The following is a 24,617-nucleotide window of genomic DNA, read 5'->3' as shown; positions in this document are numbered from 1 at the left end:
CACACACACTGTGCTGCAGGGGCTTGGGTGAAACAGGCCACATTTATTTACAGGAGCCACTGTCTAGAATCGCACTGTTCTAGGCAAGCGAGCTCTGCTTGGTGCATGCCCTGGTGATGAATCGGAGCTGGTACAGAGCGTTTGGCTGCACCTGCTTTTGGCGTTGGGCCATCTTCACCCCTCGGCAGCATGAAGGAGTGTATGTAGGCTAAGGAAGTAGTGCTCCACGCGCTCTGGTGACCATTCCACCCCACGTTTCTCCTTCCCTGAGTGCAGAAATGCAGCTTCACAACTTGAGGTTCTGCCCAATCCAGCCCCGGACAGCGGTGACTTTGGTGTAAACTCCAGGGAAGTACGGCCTTGCACAGCCATAGCCCCAGCTTGTGATTCCAGCTAGAAACCACCGCCCTGAGGGTTCCTTGCAGGCCAAAGGGCCACCGGCATCGCCCTGTGGAGAGAGGGAGACCAGTGTCAGGGCAAGAGACCCCAGCAGCCCTCAACATGCTGGGTGCCCCATGCCTGCATACTGCTTACAGATGCTCTTGCTCCCAGCAGCCGGTCCTGAGAGTCACCTCAGGGGCCCAGCCCAGCTCCATGGGGACCTGCTCCCCACAACTCCCTGCCTCTGGGGTGGCTCTACACATGAGCTTGTGTACACAGGCTGTGGCCTGAGATTAGGGGTCTCTTGTAAGGAGAGAGGCCCTGGGAGTGGTGACTGGCAATGAAATGGAACAGTCGGGGGGGTGGGGGGAGGAGATCTCAAGCAATCAGTGGAGGGGCAGGGCAATGGCCCAGCAAGGGAGAGGTTGGGCTGAGAGAAGTTTCTGCCCTGTGGGCCCAGCTCCAGGGATCCCTTGGCCAGTCTACTTACCGAGCAGCTGTCAATGGTGCCCTGCGGGAAGCCAGCACACACCATCCTGCCACTGATCTGGATGGGGTAGAATTTCTTGCAGGCCTGGTCGCCAATGAGGTTTACTGCAGCCTTTTGCAGGTGCTTGGACATGAGGCCTATGAAGACAAAGATCACTGTTAGCATGTGCACCTGACCCTGGAACTTGGGGAGCGAAGTGTCCTGTGATGCTTGGCCCATAGCCTGGGTGCCACATGCTGCAGCCAGCTCTTCTGGCATGCGGGTGAGCCTCGATTGGGGAAGGCTGAGCTCTCTTCCTGCTAGGGCAAGTGTGCACTGGGCTCCTGGATTTGTTAGTCATGGGTTGTGTTGATGGGAATGGTACAGGTGTTCACAGGGAGATGATTTAGCTGGAGTGTGGGAATTAGGGATGGCACAGGCGACAGCCAAATGGGGGTGGTGCATGCATCAGAGCAGGGGGAGTGGGAGCACAGCTGTAAGAGACTGGCATGGATATTGGCTGCACTGGGTAGGTGGGTATAGCATGGGAGGAACAAGCTAGAGGGTGTGTTGGTGTTGGCTGGAGGGGTATGGCACGGTGTGGGTGTTACCGGAGGGGTAGGGTGCAAACAGTGGCCAGTTGGGGCAGTGCATGCATTGACTGGATGCACAGGTGGCCATGCTGTACTGTGTACAGGACGGTACCATCTAGGTCCCCGGGGCCATACCTCCTTCCGTGGTGGCGCCCCAGCCTGTGATGAAACAGCGGGCCCCTTCCCTGAAGACATGGGAGTTGTCCGGGAGGCAGATGGGCTTGGTGGTGCTGGTGAACCGCACAGCTGTGGCCAGCTCCAGCAGTGCCACGTCGTAGTCCAGTGTGTAGACGTTGTAGAATGGGTGCTTGTAGATGTGGAAGATTTTTTCCACTCTCCCGTCCGTGCCACTCAGGAAGGGCGTCCCCAGAACGGCCACCCACATCTTGGGATCACTGTAGCTGCAGGGTGGGAGAGAGCAGTAGGGCTGTTTAGGAGGAGGCTCAGGACAGCCAGCAAGGGGGTCCATTCCTGCAGGCGCTTTGGGCTAGCATATGCCATGGCAGCGCTTGCTGAGTCGAACGAGGAAGCATTTGCCCCAGCCCTGAGCTCAGTGAAGGCCCAGTGGTCGGAAGTGCTGGCAGCAGCCCTCCCTTTGCCCAGGGTTTCAGTGGCAGTGCCCCATGACTGATTCTCCATGGTCCCTGCTCCAGGCAATAGCTGTGTGGTGGGGCTCTGATACTGGGCAGGAGTGCTGGCTTGGCAGCCTGGAACCTCCCCCAGGGCACCCTGTGCAAAGGGTCTGAGTGGAACCAGGAAGCATCCTGGAGGAGTGTTGGACGAGGAGGCTGAGGACACGTGGAGGAAGAGCTGAGCAGACTGCCTGCCTCTGGTGGGCCTGGCCGTGGTGACCCTGTCTCACTTACACGTCAAAGCAGTGAGCTGCTGAGAGCAGCCATTTGTCAGCAATGAGGACGGCCCCACACTTGTGCTCCTTCCGCCGCAGCCAGAGGCTGACCTGCCAGGGCCACTCGCCCCGGGTCGCTCCGCTGCCACCCACTATCTTGCTGAAGGCCACAGCAGGGGTCATGCCGCAATCTGAGACAGAGGGAGAAGGCAGCTGTTGGTTAAGCAGACACAAGAGTCAGCTCCCTCCTTGCCCCACAATGGGCAGGTTCCTGGGAGAGGCGTGGCCAGCCCACGGGGCAGTATGACAGCCAGGCCCAAGAAGCTCTCCTAGGATGTTGGTGAGGTGGCCAGGGGGACTGGGGGAATGGCTGTGGGGGATGTGGGGAAGGAAGGAGCTGGTTAGCCAGATACGGAGTAAACTGGTTTTGCTGGTACCCTGGTGTGAAGGACCCAACGGCTGTCATGGAGGGGTTGGGTTGGGTTGGGTTGGATGACCAAGGGGTGTTTCCTGCCCAGGCAGGCTGGGCCATCAGGCTCTATGGAGCTTCCCTCCTGCACTCCCAATCCCTCATCCCCAGCCCCAGATCATGGTCACACTTGAGTGGAGCAGCCTGAGGGTAAGTGGCGGGATGGGAGCGGGACGAGCGGCCTGGGGGTAAGCGGCGGGATGGGAGCGGGACGAGCGGCCTGGGGGTAAGCGGCGGGATGGGAGCGGGACGAGCGGCCTGGGGGTAAGCGGCGGGATGGGAGCGGGACGAGCGGCCTGGGGGTAAGCGGCGGGATGGAAGCGGTGAGCGGCCTGGGGGTAAGCGGCGGGATGGGAGCGGGACGAGCGGCCTGGGGGTAAGTGGCGGGATGGGAGCGGGACGAGCGGCCTGGGGGTAAGCGGCGGGATGGGAGCGGTGAGCGGCCTGGGGGTAAGCGGCGGGATGGGAGCGGGACGAGCGGCCTGGGGGTAAGCGGCGGGATGGGAGCGGGACGAGCGGCCTGGGGGTAAGTGGCGGGATGGGAGCGGTGAGCGGCCTGGGGGTAAGCGGCGGGATGGGAGCGGGACGAGCGGCCTGGGGGTAAGTGGCGGGATGGGAGCGGGACGAGCGGCCTGGGGGTAAGCGGCGGGATGGGAGCGGGACGAGCGGCCTGGGGGTAAGCGGCGGGATGGGAGCGGTGAGCGGCCTGGGGGTAAGTGGCGGGATGGGAGCGGTGAGCGGCCTGGGGGTAAGCGGCGGGATGGGAGCGGGACGAGAGGCCTGGGGGTAAGCGGCGGGATAGGAGCGGTGAGCGGCCTGGGGGTAAGCGGCGGGATGGGAGCGGGACGAGAGGCCTGGGGGTAAGCGGCGGGATGGGAGCGGGACGAGCGGCCTGGGGGTAAGCGGCGGGATGGGAGCGGTGAGCGGCCTGGGGGTAAGTGGCGGGATGGGAGCGGTGAGCGGCCTGGGGGTAAGCGGCGGGATGGGAGCGGGACGAGCGGCCTGGGGGTAAGCGGCGGGATGGGAGCGGGACGAGCGGCCTGGGGGTAAGCGGCGGGATGGGAGCGGGATGAGCGGCCTGGGGGTAAGCGGCGGGATGGGAGCGGGACGAGCGGCCTGGGGGTAAGCGGCGGGATGGGAGCAGTGAGCGGCCTGGGGGTAAGCGGCGGGATGGGAGCGGGACGAGCGGCCTGGGGGTAAGCGGCGGGATGGGAGCGGGACGAGCAACAGGCCATAGGTGCCCACTTCCTGTCACAGCACTCACTGCAGTTGTGCTCGTCAGAGCCATTGCTGCAGTCAGTGACGCCGTCGCACTCCGGGTTCGCTTTCCCAGTGCAGATCTTGCTGGAGCACTGGAAGGTGAAGCTGGTACAGGGCACCACTGGAAGGTGACAACCCACAGCCCACTCAGCACGTGGCCTGCGGGGCTGGGCCTGTCTGATATCGGGCTGGATTGTTCGCTGCAACAGAATGTGCTTGCTGCATGGCAGGGGTGCTTGTCCCCCCCATACCCCACTGGTGCCTGCCATGCAGTTTGGGTGTCTCCCCCCTTCTCTGGTGACTGATGTGTGGTGGGGGCTCTCCCTCCCCATTCACAGGCACCCCAAGCTTAGCCCAAGTCTGTTACCTGAGAGCTGGCTGGGCCTAGCAGCCCCTGTGGTCTTGGGAGCAGCAGTGGTGGTTTTCCTGGGGGTAGCAGTTGGCTTGGTGGTAATTTGGCTGGCTGGGCTGGTGGCTGCCTCACTGCTGGGCTTGGCTGGGGAGCTGCTTGTGCTGGAGGTCCTGGCAGCTGCTGTGCTGGGCGAGGTGCCTGCTCCAGAGCTGAGGTTGGGCTTGGATGAGATGGCGTCTAGGATCCAGTCCTTGAGTTTGGTTATTCTGGAGTACACCCCTGGTCTCTTAGCCTGAGCACAGCCAATCCCCCAGCTTACAACACCGGCCAGGTAGAACAGGCCTGGGGTCTCCTCACAGGCCAGCGGTCCGCCCGAGTCCCCCTGGGGAGAAGCCAGGCAGTGACAGCTCGGTATACTCTTTCCAGAGCCCCTGAGGGAACTCCTCAAACAGAGGAACCGCCAGGTGCTACAGAGAAATGGACAAGAAACTGTATTGCACACTCGTGGAATATCCTGCTTGGGGGAATTTCACCCAGCCTCTCGAGGTCAGCTCATGCCCTGAGGCACCCATACCTCTCACCTCATCTAGTGTGACAGTGCACACTGTCTTTAGCTAATTCAATGGCCAGCTGTGTTTAGAATCTGAATGTCTGGGCCCCACTGATATGCTGTGGCATTGAGTTCCACAGGGTAACTATGTAAAACAATATTTCCTGTTTTGAGTTTTCAGTGCACTGCCCTTCCCTTGTATAGAACAGCCCCTTGTTCTCCTGTCAGGAGGGTTTGGGGTCAACAAGTGCAGCTCAGTGATGTGCCTTACAGCACTCAGCATGTCGACAGGCCTCCAGGAAGCTGTCACAGTCTCTCTAGACAACCCTATGGCCAGTCATTAGGGGCAGGGGCAGCATTTTGTCCCTGGGATCTTGAATATTCCTGTGGTGTAGCAGAATTGTGGTTTAGAAGGTCACTCACTAAACTGCATGGGGCTTCATTTACCTTCCCTAAGATAGTAAAGAGCCAAGCTACCCGCCGATCCTGGCAGATGGACTGTCCTCCTCATCTGTCTATGTCAGAGGTGGGCAAACTTTTTGGCCACATCTAGGTATGGAAATTATATGGTGGGCCATGAATGCTCACAAAATTGGAGGTTGGAGTGCAGGAGAGGGTGAGGGCTCTGATTGAGGGTGTGGGTTTTAGGGTGGGGCTGGGATGAGGGGTTGGGAGAGCAGGAGGGTGCTCCAGGCTGAGACTGAGGGGTTTGGAGGCAGGGGAATCAGGGCTGGGGTAGGGCACAGGAGGGAGTCGGGTGCAGGCTCTGGGTGGCATTTACCTCAAACAACTCCCAAAAGCAGCGGCATGTCCCCTCTCCAGCTCCTAAGCAGAGGAGCAGCCAGGAGGGTCTGCATGCTGCCCCATCCGTAGGTGCCACCCCTGCAGCTCCCATTGGCTGTGGTTGCCAGCCAATGGGAGCTGCGGGTGCCGTGTGCAGAGACTCCTGGCTGCCCCTATGTATAGGAGGCGGAGAGGGGACATGCTGCTGCTTCCGGGAGCCACATGGAGCCCCAGAATGCAGGGAGCGGGGCAAGCCCCCAACCCTGCTCCCTGGCTGGAGCAGGCAAGCCCCAGACCCCACTCCCCAGCTGGAGCTCAAGGGCCAGATTAAAATGTCGGAAGGGCTGGATGCAGCCACGGGCCGTAGTTTGCCCACCCTTGGTCCATGTAGATCTTGCTTACGGCAGCACATAGACAAAACCCCTGGAAGAAGCACAGTTGCTGCACGGTCTGTCCCCACCTTCCCCCAAGGCAGATTCTGAGCTCACGAGCTCCCAGCAGCTCTCTGGGTCTTTCCAGGGTGGCCTGGAGAGTGTCAAGAACTCCAAGGTTCTTACCTGGCATGAGTCAACCCTCCCCTCCAGGAAGCCTGCACAAATCATCCGGTCAGTGAGGGAGAAGTTGTAGAGAACATTGCAGGTCTTCTGGTCAATGATGCTGACAGAAGCTTTCTGCAGGCTCTCAGGCTTTGTGACTGCATGAAAACAAAGGGATTAGCAAGCATGGGGCTGCGAGGAGAAGGGGAGCTGATGCCCACTTGCTCAGGGCAGTCAGAGGCCAGATGGCAGCCTGCAGCTCTGACACAAGTGGGAGCCCAGATTCCAGGAGGCCATGCTCCACACTGAGTACAGCAGAGACCACTCTGAGCCTGCTGGGACTCAGCCTTGGTGGACTGTATTTCCTTCCACTCTGGGTAAGCTACAGCTGTGCAGCCCTTGGGTTTCTGTTATGCTGCCAGACTGGCTCTTGGGGGGCTGGAGCCAGGCAGTGCTGCTCTCCAAGCTCAGAGACTGTGTAAGGCAGGACCTGAATGAGCTCTCCCCTGACATCTAGTGATGTGCTGGGGGACAAGCCGTCAGGAACAGGCCACGTTTGCATAGACGCCTGCTCTGCCTAGGTGTGCAGCAGATGGCTGTTTTGCCACAGGGATGAGTTTGGGCTGGTTTGGGGTCACAAATCCTTCTGTATTGAATGCTGTTCTCCTGAGGGACCAGTAAAGGGCAGCAGAACTGTGCTCCGTCAGGGCATGCTGTCACCTCAGCTGAGCTCACTTGCTAAGCAGGGGAGGGCTGTCAAAACCCAGTGAAGCGGACAGGGGGTGGGGCCAAATGTTCTGACCTCCATGGGACCCTCCCTTCTTTGGGGTTTAAGGATGATGCTGGTTGGATTCCATGGAGAGTCCTGACTGCTTGTCAGCGATTGCTGGGCTCACTGAGGGGCCACTAACCCTTGGAGCTGGAGTGGGGCCAGTGCTGCAGCGAAGGCCCAGGAAGAGGCTGCAGCAGAGTGGCTCCCTGCTACCCGGCGAGGTCACGGAGAGCTGGACTCAGGATGTGGCATCACACAGGTGGCCAGCAGCAGCAGGGGAGGCATTGCTTCCACGGGCGGGGCTGGACCACGAGAATGCACCTTTGACCTCTGGGTCTTTGCTGACTAAAGGCAGCCAGCGGCGAGGGGGTGCAGTGCAGGGACAGGGGAGTGGTGGGTTCAAGGGACATTGGTTTGGACTTTAATACCACAAGGCAAAGGACACTGTGGGTAGCTAATGGTCAGGTGCTTTTGAACCCAATTGAATGCTGGGTTCCCTTGTGGGGGCAATGGATTCTGCCTGAAGGGGAGGGGCATGAGGCCTTGTCCCCTCCATGGCCATGCCTCTGCCCCCCTCATCTCCCCCAAAGCCCCACCTCCTGGCCAAGCCAGAGCCAGACCAGGGAGCCTGGGTCCCTCCCTCTGCCCAGGATGGGGGGGGGGCGAGAGGAGCCCCTGGCCCATATCCCTGCCCCTGAGCCCCCAGCCCAGGGCAGGTGGAGGGTCCACGCTTCTCCAAAGCTGCCTGCGTGACTCTTACCCTGACCTGTCTCTGGCCTGGCTGGGGGCCTCCAGGGGAAGATGGTCAGGCCAGCTCCTTTGCCCCCCTGTTCTGGCACCCCTGGTTCCCCTTAGTATAAGCTTTATGCACAGACTCAGTGCTTGTGAGGGGGGAGTCTTGCCTCTCAGAGGCACCCAGGGGTGGTGTTTGGTTTTCCCAGGTTGCTGGGTCTGTTTTGTCTTGTTAAGAGGATCCCCTAGATATTGAACCTGCTGGCCCATGTTGCTGCTGCCACCGCTGCCTGGCAGAAGGGTTCCAGACGTTTAACTTTTTCTAGTGCCCAGGATCTCGGAAGCTTCCGGGTGGTCTCTGTCCCCTACCTAGCAGGGCAATAGACTCCCTTTGCTAGTGCATGTGCCTTAACCCAGTCCCTGTCCCCTCCCTAGTGTCTATCCTCCTGCCCAGCGCCATCAGGTCCAGGCTTAGATGTGAGCTTGAGCTGTCTGGGGCAGGGACCTCGTCAATGGCACCGGGTAGCCCCTGCCATTCTCTGGGGCAGTTACAACGTGTAGACAAGCAATGCTCCACCACACTCTGCCCTGGGCTCTGGCCAGCTGCCAGCTCCCTTCCTGAGGGCAGAGGGTGCTTCCTTGGCCCTGATTCTCTCCCTGGGGTCCCAGAGCTCATGTTGATTTCTGGCTGTCTCTGCTGGACACCCCTCTACCTGTTCAGCTTGGGTGGATGCAGCCATTTGCTGCTCGGTCTCTCCCTAGCCCACAGTAGATCAATGGATACATCACATTCATAGAACCATAGAATATCAGGGTCGGAAGGGCCCTCAGGAGGTCATCTAGTCTAACCCGCTGCTCAAAGCAGGACCAATCCCCAGACAGATTTTTACCCCAGTTCCCCAAGTGGCCCCCTCAAGGACTGAACTCACAACCCTGGGTTTAGCAGGCCAACGCTCAAACCATTGAGCTATCCCCCTTTACTCACTGTTGCCTTCTTTGACATTTCCCCATCCAGAAATCATGCACTTTTTGCCAACGGGAAACTTCTGCACAGCTAATGGGAGGCACACGGGTTGGATGAAGTTGTTGAAATGAAGGGCGCTGGCCAGTTCTAGCACAGCCACGTCAAAGTCCAGGATGATGGGGTTGTAGGAGGGATGCTGCACCACTTTCTTTATACTGACTTTCACCGCGTTGCCGTCTGCACCAGCTAAGGATGTGGTACCCAGGTAGGCTTTCAGATATTCCAGCTTTGTCCTGCAAGTGCACAGTGTCCCCCACCACACGGACACACACTGTGAATTTGAAACAGCTAACACTTGAGCATCTTATGAGGGTCAATAGGTTTCAGGGCCTGCAATGTGCTGTTCTGTGTGGACAGAACCTTGCGGGTTAATGTGCTCTTGTGAAAGGAGGCTCTTGCTTTTAGGTGACCTCTCCTTGGCTAGAGAGCAGCACAACTATCACCATTCAAAACAGCAATGCCATTACAAGGCTAATGCTCATCTGCCAAAGGCAGCCATATGGGATTCCTGCGGCTTCACTCCCCTGACAGCTGGGGCCTGTGGGGCGCTCTCAGGCTCAGTAGTCACCTTTCAGAACTGACTCTCTACCAAGGACTTGCTCTAGTGGAGCAGAAAACTGGAGCTAACTGGTTACAAGCCCTACAAGTCCTTTTCTAAAGCAGGTAGTGAGGCTGTTCTGCACAGAGGAAGGGCTGGCCTGGATCGGGCTCGAAGGCTGTCCAGCCCAGTGTCTTGTCTCTGACTGGCCAGTGCTAGGTGCTTCAGAGGAAGGTGCAAGAAACCCCCAGTGGCAGACAAAGGGTAATCTGCCACCCATGAGGGTCCCGGTCTAAACCCTGTCAGAGACTGGTTTAAACCCTGAAGCACAAGGTTTCATTTCCCTCTAATATTCTTGTTATTTTCATTAACTATTGTAACTCGGCCTGTTCTTGTTGTCCACGATATAAAAGTCCAGTCCCTCTTTAAATCTTACTCAGTTCTAGACCTCAATGACATCCAGTGACACTAACTTCCACAGTCTAATTATGTGTATGTAGGGGTAAAAGCATTTCCCCTCATCGGGTTTTAATTTGTATTTTTCAGCTGAAAGGAGACAATTCTTGTCCTTGTGCTGTGAGACAGGGAGAACGATGCTCCTGACATATTTCTACACGATTCGTTATTTTGCTAGACTCTTATGTCCCTTCATCTAGTCTCCTCTCTAAGGCAAACAGTCTCAGTCTCTTCAACCTCTGATCCTAGGAGAGTTTTTCCAGTTTTGTTGCCCTTGCTGAATCCTTTCTAATTCTGTACTAACTTTTTGAGATGGGGTGATAGTGCAGCACAGTTTCCAGATGGGGTCCCCTATTGATTTTTATAGTAACATTGTAATAGTTTTTGTATTCTCTTCCATCTCATTCCTTATGCATCCTAACCTTGTGTTGCCCTTTCCTCTAACTTGGTTCGAGCACTCTGAAGTTCCTCACGTCCTCTCTGGTCCTGATTCACCTCAATAACTGTGTGTCATCTGCAAATTTTAATTCCTCACTACTCAACCCCCTTCCTGCATCATTAATAAATGTATTGAAACACCCTGGGACCCGGTACAGTACCTTGAAGCACCTTCTCTTCACCTTCTGCCCTGGTGAACATTGGTGATGGATCCCTATTCCTTGTTCCTGAATCATGACAATACTTTGCCTCTCACCTCATGACCACTTAGTAACAAAAGCTCTCAGCAGCCCCTGATGATGCAGTGTGGCTGGCGCTGCAGAAACTGGAACACAACATACAGAGCTTTCAAGAGGAGATGGATTCTTACTGATTGAAGCAGTGAGCTGCCGACAGCAACCAGCGCTCCCCAATGACAGTGGCCCCACAGAAGTGTCTCGACCCCTCCTTCAGGCTGACCTGCCAGGGGATTTCTCCTCTGGAAGCCTCGATACCTCCCACGATCTTGCTGGGTTTTGAAAGCCCAGGTCGCCCTCCGCACTCTAAACAGAAGCCAAAGCACAGCCCATTAGTACTTTCGCTGCCTCTGGGGATAGGTAAGGAGGGAACCCTGACCCCTGCTGGCTGGTGACCGCTGAGGGCCAAGTCAGGGACATTTATCTAAGCCCTTCCTGCCAAGCTTGCTGTTTCCACCAACAGGTGCCCCACTACCCCAGGAGGTGCCCAGGTATAGCCACCCATGGTCATCTCCAGGCTTCCACCAGGACCCACAAGCCCCTTCATTCTCAGCAGCAGCGTGCTGGGATGGGGCTTAGAGTCACTGGGGCCTGCACTCCAGTGCCCCCTTATACCCATGAGCCTCCACCAAATGCCCGAAACTGAAGGAACACCCAAAATCTGCCTCCTCCCTCAGAGCCCATCTGAGGGGTGGCCAAGAACCAGGTGCCATGAGCTGACACACACAGGCTGGCTTCCAGAGCTTGTCCTGCTCCCTGGCTGGTGTGGGGTTGCAGGACTGTCTTTGGGTGCAGAAGTAGGCTTTGAACTGCCAGGAAATCTTTAAGTGGCAAAGGACAGCGAGGGCCTTGGGAGCATGCACAGCCATGTGCAGTTCTGCTACCTCAGCCACTGTGCTCAGGGCATGGAGAGAATTCCTGGTGTTTCCCCAGGGTAAGGGCTGGCAGTAACACTGCCAAGATCCCAACACAGCTGCAGCTTCAAGCTATGAAGCGCCTGATCTTCAGAGTGCAAAGTGTGCACAAAACTGCATGTGCAGCTGAGATCCTGGGGAAGCCCACTGCTGGGGCTCAGGGGCTCAGGGCACTTCCCAGCAGAGGCTGCGCTTTGTGTTTAAGGTTCATGTGGGCCACGCTGGACACAACAGAAAAGGCTGTTCCAGTTCAGTGGAAAGGCAGAGTCCTGAACTTCAGGCCTGGGAAGATCATTGTAACTAGACAGCCCGACCCTCCCAGCACCTTGTGGATGGGAAGCAGTAGCTGACTTGCTGGCAGCGGACACTGATAAGGTGGTGGACACAGGTCTGTGTTTGCTCGTGGTGGTGTTGCTGATCCCTTTCATGGTGGCAGCATCAGTGCTTGTGCTAGAAAGTGTTGTTGGGACAGTGAGGGCTGTGGGTATGGGGAAGGTGGAGATAGCATCAAGGATCCAGTCTCGGAGTTGGGTCACTCGGGCATAGACTCCAGGCCGCTTGGCTTCAGCACAGCCAATTCCCCAGCTCACGATACCAGCCAGGAAAAACTTGCCCGATGGCTCTTCACAAACCAAGGGGCCACCAGAGTCACCCTGCAAGAGACAAAGAGCATGTGTCACCAGAGTCAGGGGCCAACGCCAGACTGGGCACCATGCACTCCGCCTCCCTACACTATGCTCTGAGTCCTAACCTGGTGTGCAGCATTGCTGTGTGCTGTGAAAGAGTTTCTGTGTCCCACTCCACAGCTGGCTGCATTTTAGGGGTGGGTGAAGGATCTGAAATCTGTAATGTATTTTGGGATCTGCCTGGATGAAACAGATTAAGTGAATGTAATTAGTGGAGACACTTAGCTGTGGAGTGGCCTCTCAAGTGGCCAGCCTTAAATCTGAGCCCTTGCTGCACATCAAGGGGGAAATCATCTTTCCAGTGACCTAGGCCAATAGCTTCCAGCTCCTAATAGTCTCCTTATTAATGAGACTGACCATCAAGTCTTAGGTCAACCTTCATTTTCCTCACTGGGCCCAGTGCTCCTCCTGGGCTACTGGCTGTTACTCATCTGGGCTGTATACAGAGCACATGTCTGAGGCTTTCCTGTTCCTGTGCTGAAGGGAAAGAGACAATGTTTCATCAGTTTGCCCTAAGGTTTCAGATTTGATCTTTGGCCCTACTGTGTCATTGCTGGGCAGATGCATCTGGAGCAGTCAAGCTACAAAGTAACAAAGATGACTTTCCAACCTCAAGCCTTTTGCAGCCCATCTAGGCTCTGACACTGCACCCATCCCCATGGTATCTGAGAGCGTCTCAAAGTTAGCCAGTGCTGCAAAGATCTATCTTCCTCTAGGCTGCTCCAAGGAGGGCAGGGCTGGCTGTGGGCTTGTGGGTGGACTGTGACTGTGGGCGGGCCAGGCTGGAGTGGGCTAGGCAGTTTGCCGTGCCCAGGCTGAGGTGTTTGCTGCAGAATTAAAGGGCATTTTCCCTTAATGGATTTTCATGTTTTCATAGAATCATAGAAGATTAGGGTTGGAAGAGATCTCAGAAGGTCATCTAGTCCAATCCCCTGCTCAGAGCAGGACCAACACCAGCTAAATCATCCCAGTCAAGGCCTTGTCAAGCCAGGCCTTAAAAACCTCGAAGAATGGAGATTCCACCACCTCCCTAGGGAACCCATTCCAGTGCTTCACCACCCTCCTAGTGAAATAGTTTTTCCTAAAATCCAACCTAGACCTCCGGCACTGCAACTTGAGACCATTGCTCCTCATTCTGTCATCTACCACACTGAGAACAGGCGAGCTCCATCCTCTTTGGGTAGTTGAAGGCTGCCATCAAATCCCCCCTCACTCTTCTGCAGACTAAATAAGATTAATATATGATTCATAGAATATCAGGGTTGGAAGGGACCTCAGGAGATCATTTAGTCCAACCCCCTGCTCAAAGCAAAACCAATCCCCAACTAAATCAGTAGTTCCCTCAGCCTCTCCTCATAACTCATGTGCCCCAGCCCCATAATTATTTTCATTGCTCTCCACTGGACTCTCTCCAATTTCTCCACATCTCTTCTGTAGTTGGGGAACCAAAACTGGACACAATACTCCAGGTGTGGCCTCACCAGTGCCGAATGGAGGGGAATAATCACTTTCCTCGATCTGCTGGCAGTGCTCCTACTAATGCAGCCCACTATGCCGTTGGCCTTCTTGGCAACAAGGGCACACTGCTGACTCATATCCAGCTTCTCATCCACTGTAATCCCCAGGTCCTTTTCTGCAGATCTGCTGCTTAGCCAGTTGCTTCCCAGCCTGTAGTGGCACATGGGATTCTTCCTTCCTAAGTGAAGGACTCGGCACTTGTCCTTGTTGAACCTCATCAGATTTGTTTTGGCCCAATCCTCCAATTTATCTAGGTCACTCTGGGCCCTATCCCTACCCTCCAGTGTATCTACCTCTCCCCACAGCTTAGTGTCATCTGCGAACTTGCTGACGGTGCAATTAATCCCATCATCCAGATCATTAATGAATATGTTAAACAAAACCGGCCCCAGGACCAACCATGGGGAACTCCGCTTGATACCAGCTGCCAGCTAGACATCGACCCATTGATCACTACCTGTTGAGCCCAATGATCTAGCCAGCTTTCTATCCACTTTATAGTACATTCATCCAATCCACAGTTTTTTAACTCGTTGGCAAAAATACTGTGGGAGACCGTCTCAAAAGCTTTGGTAAAGTCAAGATATATCACATCCACTGCTTTCCCCATATCCACAGAGCCAGATATCTCCTCATAGAAAGCAATTAGACTGATCAGGCATGACTTGCCCTTGTTGAATCCATGTTGACTGTTCCTAATCACCTTCCTCTCCTCCAAATGCTTCAGAATGGATTCCTTGAGGACCTGCTCCATGATTTTGCCAGAGACTGAAGTCAGTCTGTAATTTCCTGGGTTCTCTTTCTTCCCTTTTTAAAATATGGGACCTCCCAATCGCCATGAATTTTCAAAGATAGTGGCCAATGGCTCTGCAATCACATCAGCCAACTCCCGCAGCACCCTTGGATGCATTAGATCTGGACCCATGGACTTGTGCACATCCATGTTTTCTAAATCGTCCTCAACCTCTTCTTTCACCACTGAGGGCTGCTCACCTCCTCCCCATACTGTGTTTCCCAGTGCAGCAGTCTGGGAGCTGACCTGGTCTGTGAAGACTGAGGCAAAAAAAGCATTGAGTACTTCAGCTTTTTCCACATCATCTGTCACTAGGTTGCCTCCCCCATTCAGTAAGGGTCCCACCCTTTCCCTGACCACCTTCTTGTTGCTAACATACCCGTAGAAACCTTTCTTGTTACCCTTTACCTCCTTTGCTAGCTGCAACTCCAGTTGTGCCATGGCCTTCCTGATTACACCCCTGCATGCTCTAGCAATATTTTTATACTCCTCCCCAGTCATCTGTCCAAGTTTCCACTTCTTGTAAGCTTCCTTTTTGAGTTTAAACTCACCGAAGAGTTCAGCTTTAAGCCAAGCTGGTCGCCTGCCATATTTGTTATTCTTTCTGCACTTCGGGATGGTTTGTTCCTGCCCCCTCTTTAAAATAAGTCAGCTCTTCTGGACTCCTTGCTCCCTCATATTAGCCTCCCAGGGGATCTTGCCCATGAGGTCCCTGAGGGAGTCAAAGTCTGCGTTTCTGAAGTCCAGGGTCCATATTTTGCTACTCTCCTTCCTTCCTTTTGTCAGGATCCTGAACTTGACCTTCTCATGTTTTTGGGGTTTTTTTGGTTACAATCTGTAAATTTCCTGGCTGGTTTTCTCTCTTTGCCTCCATGTGGCACATGATGTTATTTCCCTTGTGCCTGTGGTCCTAGCTGTGATCAAGGAGCATTCAGGCTACTTCTTTGTAGGCATCCTAGCAGCGCCCCTGATGCCAGCAGCACTTCCAGGAGAGGCAGAGCAAAAGCCCCCGAAGAGTGGCTTTGGTTTGATTTGCACCATCTTGGCAGCAAACGTGTTTCACAAGCATAGACATTTAGAATTGGCAGGACTTTCCCAGGCTGAGTCTTTGCAGTTAGTAGCTCCTTCCCCTGATATATGGGCTTCCATCCAAAGGCCTTTGAACCATTCACTAACAGGAATGAATTAACCCTCCTGCAGCAAGGCAGCTTAGTACCAAGATTCCAGTTTAATGCAGGGGAAACAGGCACAGAGACATTAGCTGATTTGCTCAAGGACATGTAGCAAAAATCAGTCACAGAGCCTTTTCTGAGGCTAGGTACACCCAGCTTCTCCACCCGAAGAGCAGAGCACAGCTGCACCCTCTTCCCTGCACCGCGGGCCAAGCTGGGCTCCCTGCCGTCCCTGGGACTCTCAACGGCGGCACAGGCAGCCAGCCCCCCCATGCTCGCTGCCGCCGCCGCTGCTGAGAGTCCTGGGGGCAGCAGGGAGCCTATCTCGGCCCACGGCGCGGAGAAGAAGGTGCAGCTGCTAGTGCTTTACTCTCCCCTTCCCTGCTCCGCTGCCGGCTGCTCTCCCAGAGAGAGGGACTGGCCATGCCACGGGTGGCCCCTCTGGAGCCTGGAGGCAGGGAGCAGAATCAGCCTTGTGCTCCACTGTTTAAAAAAAATTGGGGGGGCACTGCTTTTTGGCACCTCCAACCACTTGGCGCCCTGGGCGGCCACCTAGTCCGCCTAGTGGTTGCACCAGCCCTGCCTCTGGGGCACCTAGCATTGACCACTGTCAGCAGACAGGATACTGGGCTGGATGGACCTTTGGTCTGACCCGGTCTGGCCGCTTTTAGTGGCACTGCAACCTTTTGAGGCTTCGCCCAGGAATGTGGACCCTAGGCACATGCCTAGTTTGCCTGTGTGTTCATCCAGCCCTTGCAAAGGAGGTGGCTGCTCAGAGTTCACCCCCTCGGGGTGGACAGATGCAGCTGGCTAGTGTAACAAGTGTCAGAGCCTTTAGCTGGGCAGGGGTCTGTAATGGGCCGCTTGCAGGGGCTGAGTGTGTGACTGGAAGGGAACGAGCCACTGCCCTGGGAGTGGATGCCCACAACACCACTGCCCGGTGCTGAGAGAGGCCCCTCCTCACCTGACAGGAGTCGATCTTCCCCTCCAGGTAGCCAGCGCACATCATCCTGTCGGTGAGGGTGTGGCTGTACAGGCTAGTGCACAGGGCCTGGTCCAGCAGCTCCACTGTCGCCTTCTGCAAGGTCTCTGGTTTCACCACTCGTGGGAAGAGACAAGGCAATAAACTCGATCTGCCAAGATCTCTGAGCCCACGGGCCCCTCCTCCCTGCAGAATCAGCCGCACACCAAGCGACTGGATTGGGAGCTGCTAGCATAGCGGCCAAACACCACAACCCCATGGCTGCCTGTCCCAGCTCCACACAGCTGCCAAGAATCCCCTCCACACCCCAACCCCCTACCCCAGCTCAGAGTCCTCTCCCACACTCAAACTCCCTCCCAGAGCTTGCATCTCCCCAACACCCCAACTTCCTGCCCCAGGCCTGAGCCCCCTCCTGGAACCCCAACCCCTCATCTCTGGCCCCCACCCCAGAGCCCACAGCCGGAGCCCTCACCCTCCCACATCTGAACCCCCTGTCCCAGCCCAGAGCCATCTCCTTCACTCCAAACCCCTCAACCCTGGCCTCCCCTAGAGCCCACCCCCACCCCTCCAACCCTCTGCCCGAGTCTGCTAAAAGTGAGTGAGGGCGGGTGAGAGTGAGCGATGGAGGGACGTGGGATGGAGAGAGCAAGAGCAGGGCCTCAGAGAAGGGGCAGGGAAAGGGTGTTCCATTTAGTGCAATTAGAAAGTTGGCACCCCATGTGCACCCTCTCCCCTGGCCCTTCACAGGGTGTACCTCCTCCTCCCTCCTCAGGATTTCCCCACAGCCCTTCTTGGGGTGTTCCCCCTTCCCCCCCACCCATGGCCCTGCTCAGGGTGGGCCCCCTGGCTTTTCTTGGGTCCCCCCACCTCTGGCCCTTCTCAGGAGTCCCCACCCTCTCCTCTACCCTGCTGTTCTTGGGTGCCCCACCCCAAGGCTTACAGAAGTCTTCCTTGAGATAGCCCCAGCCAGAGATGAGGCACTTCCTGCCGGCTGGGAAGCGGTGCCCAGGGCCTGGCAAGCATGCAGGCTGGATATACTTGTTAAAGGGCACGGGGCTGTCGAGCTCCAGCACAGCCACATCGAAGTCCGCGGTGTCGGTGTTGTAGGAGGGGTGTTGGATGATGCGGTCCACGCCGGCTTTCACAGTGCTGCTGTCTGAGCCGCTGAGGGAGATGGTTCCCATGTAGGCGGCCCAGACCGTTGGGTCCTGAAACCTGAAATGCACAGACGTGATCCTTTCCAGGCTGCCCCTGCACAGCCACTGTGTGTGTCAAAAGTGAGGCATGGCAGTAGCAGAGGCTGCTGGGCCTTGACCTGAGCCACAGCCAAATGCCCCTCCATGTCCCAGTGCCCTGCCCTCATGGCACAGCCTGTCTCCATGGTGCTGCTGTGCCAGGCTGCATGGGCTCAGACTGGAGGTGCCCAGGGCTGGATTTACACCTTATGGACCCCTAGGCTCAGCATCTCAGCACCCTCCTGACTACAGCTGCCCTGCACCTTGCACACAGTTTCAGAGTGGTAAGGTGCCCCTAGAACACTGGCACCCACAGGCACATGCCTACTGTGCCAATACGCACTCCGGCCCTGCCTAGCCAGTATAGCAGGAAGCAGAAGCCCAGCTGAGATGTGGCAAGACGCTGAATATGGGGCTAGCGCAGTGCTTCTGAACCCACGGGCTGCTTGCGGCCTAATCCTATGAGCCATCCTCAGGGCCATACAGGTAGAGTATATATATATATAGTGTGTGTGTGTGTGTGGATGCAGCCCCCATGACACATAGCGAGCCGCGTATGAGACCCACGATGGTAAACAGATTGAGATGCACTGGGCTAGACGGCTTCTCAATCTGTTCCCTTCCCTGATCTCGGCTCTGCCCATGGGAAGAGGGGGTCAGAGAAGGTGCCATGGCCAGGGTCGTACTCATTGAAGCAGTGAGCTGCAGACACCAGCCACCTCTCAGTGAGGATAGTTGCGCCACAGAAGTGTTCGTTGTTCTCCCTCAGGCTGACTTGCCACGGGAACTCCCCTCTGGAGGCCTCGGTGCCGCCCACGATTCTGTGGGCTGTCTGCATGGTGGGGCGGCTCCCACAGTCTGAAAGGCAGAAGAGACTTTGTGTGAGCTCTGCAAACTCCCTCACGCCAGCCATGGGTGCAGACAGAGGCAGGTGGGCGCTGCAAACCTGCCCCCAGCAGCCTTCACTGGGGGTGGGGATGGATTCATTTCAGCAAAGCATACATCCATGGCCCTGCCCGCTGAATGCTCTGGCGAGCGAGGCCATAGGAGCATATTTTAAATTACTGTTGTATATACTCAATCATAAGCCGGTTCATTTATAAGCCACCTTCCCCCCTCTCCCTCCCCCGCAAGATGGATAAGTAAAAATGGAAAATTTTTATAACCCGTTCACAAGCCGATCCTATAATTCAGGGGTCAGCAAACTTCGGATCCCGGCCATCAGGATAAGCTGCTGGTGGGCCAAGATGGTTTGTTTACCTTGAGCGTCCGCAGGCATGGAGGTAAACCTAAGTAAACAAAGCGTCCCAGGGCACCAGCTGCTAACCCTGACAGGCTGAGCCAGAAACTGGTAGGGACATTTTTTTTTTGGAGGGGAGGGTAGAAGCTGGGAGTCAGTGCAGTAAACCCTGTGACCCCCCCCCACATGATCCCACCCCTAGCCCGGGACCTTCACACTCTCCCCATCCCATCCCATCCCATCCCTGCCCACTTTATCTGGGGAGGGCCAGGGGAGGATGTCTCTGACCTGGCTGGAGCTGATCCAGTGGGCCCGACCGGATGGCACAGCTGCAGCATGTTCCAGCGGGCTGATTCGTGTGGCACGGCTGCATGTGTTCCTGTGCCCGGGTTGCGTGGCCTCAGCCTGCTCTTGGGGGCAGGGCCAAGCCTGCCAGCCCCAAAGCTGCAGCTCTTCGGAGTCTCGGGGAAGAGCAGCGTGGCCAGAAGTGGAAAGACTCTGGCCCCGCCTCTGATTCTGCTGGCTGTGCTGCCTCTCCCTGCTCCCTCTGTTGGGGGGAGCGGCTGTGTCCCACCTCTCCCTCTCTATACCCATTCATAAGCCGTCCCCCTTCTCTGGTGCTTCCCTTTTTTACTAAAAAAATGTGGTTTATGAATGAGTATATATGGTACTCTTGGAGTAGATCGAGGAGGCCACGGGACTGGTGAGGACCCATGTAGTGGGGACATACAAATACCCACAGAATGAGGATGGATGGGGACCCACGCAGCAGGGATAGGTTGCCAGGTGCCTGGTTTAGACTGAAAAGCCCAGTCGAAAAGGGGACTTGGCAGTGTCCGATCAGATGTACTGACTGGACACCAAAGGTTCGGTTACCACAGGCATGGACTGGGGGAGGTGTCAGGTCATCAACCCCAGCCAGACCCTGCTCAGCTGGGGCTGCCTTCTACCTGCATCTCATGGGCAGGCAGGCTCCACATCAGGCTGCAGCTCCGGAACAGAGGGAGTCTAGCTGAGGGGGTGGGAGAGGGAGGTGGAGAGGATTCAGCTACAAGGAACTGGGTGTGGGGAGAGCAGCAAGTGACGTGGAGAGGGGAGCGAAGCGAACAGGAAGCGAGGCCTCAGGCGAAGAGGCAGAGCAGGGGTGGAGCCTTGAGGGAAGCGGTGGGGCAGGGGATTCTGGTTGTCAGGCGTTATTAAGTTGGCAACCCTAGTAGGAACGGGCAAGGATCCATGCAGTGGGACGTATGGTTCATGAACAGTTTCCTCACCAGGAACCAGTGTTCCTTATGGTCATCCAGTTAGGGAATGGAATCATATCACATGATCTGCATCCACTAAAAACCAACCAACAAAGCTTGAATAGCCCTCAGTGACCAGCTGGCATATGAGCCTAGCCCAAGGTGCCATGGCAAGGAAAAACCTGGAATAAGTTTCAACTCCATTGCCTGTGAGTTTACAAGAACAGTCATACTGGGTCAGACCAATGGAGCCCAGTAGCCTGTCTTCCAATAGTGGCCAGTACCAGATAGTTCAGGGGGAGGGAATGAGCAGAACAGGGCAATTAGCAAGTGATCCATCCTCTGCTGCCCAGTCCAAGCTTCTAGCAGTTGGAGGTTTAGGGACACGCAGCTCATGGGGATGTGTCCTTGACCATCTCTGTTAATAGCCACTGATATACCTATCCCTGTGAATTTATCTGTTAAGCCAGTTATAGTTTTGGCCTTCACAACCTCCCATGGAAATGAGTTCCACAAGTTGACCGTGCATTGTGGGACAAAGTGCTGTCTTTTGTTTGTTTTAAACTGCTGCCTATTAATTTCATTGGATGTTCCCTGTTTTTTGTGTTATGTGAAGGGGTATATAACACTGCCTTAGTCACTTTATAGACCTCTATCATATTCCCCCCATCCCTGGTCATCTCTTTTCCAAGCTGAACAATCCCAGTCTTTCTAATCTCTGCTCACATGGAAGCTGTTCCATCCCTCTGATCATTTTTGTTGCACATCTCCCAATTCTAATATACTCTTTTTGAGATGGGGCAATCAGATATGCACGCAGTGTTCAAGGTGTGGGTTTACCATGGATTTATACAGTGGCAATAGGATATTTTCTGTTTTATTATCTATCCCTTTCCTAATGTTCCCTCACCTTGTTTACTTTTTTGCCTGCTGCAGCACATTGAATGGATGTTTTCAGAGAACTATCCCCAGTGATTCTAAGATCTCTTATTACAATGGTAGCAGCTAATTTAGACTCAATCATTTTGTATGTATAGCTGGGATTATATTTTCCAATGTGCCTTACTTTGTATTTATAACACTGCATTTCATTTATCATTTTGTCATCCAGCCACCTGGTTTACTGAGATCCCTTCGTAACTCTTTGCAGTCAGCTTTGGGCTTAACTATCTTGAGTAATTTTGTACTGTCTGCAAATTTTGCCACCTCACTATTTACCCCCATTTCCAGATCATATATAAATATGTTGAGCAGCAAAGGTCCCAGTACAGGTTTTTGAGGGACCCTATTGTTTATCCTTCTCCATTGTGAAAACTGACTGTTTATTTCTACCATTTGTTTCCTGTCTTTTAAACAGTTACAGATCCAGGAGAGAACCTTCCCTCTCATTCCATTACTGTTCACTTTGCTTAAGAGTCTTTGGTATGGGACCTTAGCAAAGGCCAAGTACACTATATTGACTGGATCACCTTTGTCCACATGTTTCTTGACACTCTAAAATAATTCTAATAGATTAGTGAAACATGATTTCCCTTTACAAAAAGCTGTGTTGACTCTTCCCCAATAAATTGTGTTCATCAGTATTTATGATAATTCTGTTCTTTACTAGAGTTTCAACCAGTTTTCCTGGTAGTGAAAAGGAAGTTACTTACCTGTAACTGGAGGTTCTTCGAGATGTATGTTCCCTAGCTGTATTCCACTGTGGAATGCACACCACATGCCCATAGTTGGAAAATCTGAAAGTAGTGTCTGTTGGTCTGCACATGGGCCCTGACTTGCCTCATGCTCCTGTCCAAAGCGAGAAAGGGCAGGGCAGTCTGACCACAGCTCCAATTCCTTGTTCACTGTGATTCTGACAGATCCAGAGCAGAGGGGAAAGAGGGTGGGAAGTGGAATACAGACAGGGACCACACATCTCAAAGAGCCTCCAGTTACAGGTAAGTAACCTCCTCGTCTTCTTCGAGTGGTGGTCCCTCTCATATTCCTGTGGGTGACTGACAAGCAGGCCCTATGTTGGAGGAGGATGAGGATGGCAGGGTCGGTGTCAAACTGCCGTGCCAAAGGAGTCACCCACCGCCAAGTCTGACACTAAGGGGTAGTGTGGTGTGAACTTGTGAACAGAAGTTCATGTGGTTGCTCTACATCTGTCTATGAGAGGCACTTCCTGAAGGGATGCTGTGGTTGTTGCATGAGCTCTAGTGGAGTGAGCCTGTACCCCTGTGGGGGGAAGTAGATTCAATATCTGGTAGCAGAGTTTAATACAACTGGAAATCTATTCGGAGAGTCTCTGGGTGGAAATGGTCTGTCCCCTGATTCTCTCTGCCACCACAATAGGGGACTTCCTGATTATTTTTGTTCTTCATAGGTAAAAGGCCAAAGCTCTTTGGACGTTGAGGGAATGGAGTCTATGTTCTTCTGCAGACACGTGGTTTCAGAAGGAAAACGGATAAGTGAATGGATTGGTTACTATGAAACTGGGAGACCAACTTTGGTAAAAATTTTCGATGTAGATGAATGGAGACTTTATTCTTGTGGAATATGGTGAATTGTGGATCCACCATCATAGCTCCGAGTTCACCGACTCTTCTCACTAAAGTGATAGCAACAAGGAAGGCAACTTTCATGGAGAGGAGGGACATGGAGCAAAATGCCAGTGGTCCAAAGGGTGTGTGTGTGTTAATACTGATAGCATTATATTCAGGCCCCATTGAAGTGTGATCGTTTGGAGAGGTGGGACAGTTCTTAGAATCATAGAACCATAGAATCGTAGGACTGGAAGGCACCTCAGGAGGACATCTAGTCCAGTCCCCTGCACTTATGGCAGGGTTAATTATTATTTAGATGATCCCTGACAAGTGTTTGTCTAATCTGCTCTGAAAATCTCCCATGACAGAGATTCCACAATCTCCCTAGGCAATTTATTCCAGTGCTTAACCACTCTGACAGTTAGGAAGCTTTTTCTAATGTCCAACCTAAACTGCCCTTGCTGAAATTTAAGCCCATTGCTTCTTGTCCTGTCCTCAGAGGTTAAGAAGAACAATTTTTCTTCCTCCTTCTTGTAACAACCTTTTATGTACTTGAAAACTGTTATGTCCCCTTTCAGTCTTCTCTTTTCCAGACTAAACATACCCAATTTTTTCAATTTTCCCTCATAGATCATGTTTTCTACACTTTTAATCATTTTTGTTGCTCTTCTCTGGACTTTCTCCAATTTGTCCACATCTTTCCTGAAATGTGGTGCCCAGAATTGGACACAATACTCCAGCTGAGGCATAATCAGCATAGAGTAGAGTGGCAGAATTACTTCTCATGTCTTGCTTACAATACTCTTGCTAATACATCCCCGAATGATGTTTGCTTTTTTTGCATCCGACGAAGTGGATATTCACCCACGAAAGCTCATGCTCCAAAACGTCTGTTAGTCTATAAGGTGCCACAGGATTCTTTGCTGCTTTTACAGATCCAGACTAACACGGCTACCCCTCTGATACTTCGCAACAGTGTTACACTGTTGACTCAAATTTAGCTTGTGATCCACTATGACCCCCTGATCCCTTTTCGCAGTACTCCTTCCTAGGCAGTCATTTCCCATTGTGTATGTGTGCAATGTTCCTTCCTGATTGTTCCTTCCTAAGTGGAATACTTTGCATTTGTCCTTACTGAATTTCATCCTATTGACTTCAGACAATTTCTCCAGTTTTTCCAGATCATTTTGAATTATAATCTGATCCTCCAAAGCACTTGCATCCCCTCCCAGCTTGGTATCATCCGCAAACTTTATAAGTGTACTCTATACCATTATCTAAATCACTGATGAAGATATAGAATAGAACCGGACCCAGAACTGATCCCTGCGGGATCCCACTTGTTATGTCCTTCCAGCCTCAATGAGAACCACTGATAACTGTTCTGTGGGAATGGTTTACTAACTGGTTTTGCATCCACTCCCTCTAGGTTGCATTTCCCTAGTTTGTTAATGAGAAGGTCATGCGAGACAGTATCAAAAGCTTTCCTAAAGTCAAAATATACCACATCTACCATTTTCTTTACTTCCACACATCCCATCCACAAGGCTTGTTACCCTCTCAAAGAAAGCTATTAGATTGATTTGACATGATTTGTTCTTGAGAAATCCATGCTGACTGTTACTTATCACCTTACTATCTTCTAGATGTTTGCAAATTGATTGCTTAATTATTTGCTCCATTAGCTTTCCGGGTACAGAGGTTAAGCTGACTGGTCTGTAATTCCCCGGGTTGTCCTTATTTTCCTTTTTATAGAGTGGCACTATATTTGCCTTTTTCCAGTCTTCTGGAATCTCTCCCATCTTCCATGACTTTTCAAAGATAATCACTAATGGCTCAGATATCTCCTCGAGTATTCTAGGATGTATTTCATCA

The 24,617-nt window shown here is 53.8% G+C and overlaps 1 protein-coding gene across 1 annotated transcript; it reads right to left on the bottom strand.

Annotated features, from left to right (window-relative positions):
- Nucleotides 1–62: 62 nt before the first annotated feature.
- On the bottom strand, nucleotides 63–18,649 carry TMPRSS9 (transmembrane serine protease 9). The gene is made up of 13 exons (XM_030540829.1): nucleotides 18,423–18,649; nucleotides 17,442–17,716; nucleotides 16,484–16,620; nucleotides 11,676–12,003; nucleotides 10,571–10,742; nucleotides 8,730–9,001; nucleotides 6,262–6,398; nucleotides 4,387–4,753; nucleotides 4,024–4,140; nucleotides 2,310–2,481; nucleotides 1,579–1,844; nucleotides 872–1,008; nucleotides 63–448 (listed from the first exon to the last, which is right to left on the bottom strand). Exons 1-13 carry the CDS (start codon nucleotides 18,647–18,649, stop codon nucleotides 287–289), a joined length of 2,769 nt encoding a protein of 922 aa, XP_030396689.1. The 3' UTR covers nucleotides 63–286.
- Between the last annotated feature and the right edge of the window lie 5,968 nt (nucleotides 18,650–24,617).

Source organism: Gopherus evgoodei, chromosome 22 (genome assembly GCF_007399415.2).
Source record: "Gopherus evgoodei ecotype Sinaloan lineage chromosome 22, rGopEvg1_v1.p, whole genome shotgun sequence".
In the NCBI taxonomy this organism is placed as follows: Eukaryota; Metazoa; Chordata; order Testudines; family Testudinidae; genus Gopherus; species Gopherus evgoodei.
The sequence above is the reverse complement of the archived record's forward strand: the minus strand, read 5'-3'. Positions and strand labels throughout refer to the sequence as shown.

Bases quoted from the DNA above. Each gene is read 5' to 3' on its own strand.
- TMPRSS9 (XM_030540829.1), bottom strand. From the start codon at position 18,649: ATGGCTGGCGTGAGGGAGTTTGCAGAGCTCACACAAAGTCTCTTCTGC. The intron at 2,482-4,023 runs GTGAGTGCTGTG...CCTCTGTCTCAG, and splicing joins CTCTGACGAGCACAACTGCA to ATTGCGGCATGACCCCTGCT. The intron at 1,009-1,578 runs GTATGGCCCCGG...TTGTCTTCATAG, and splicing joins GGGCGCCACCACGGAAGGAG to GCCTCATGTCCAAGCACCTG.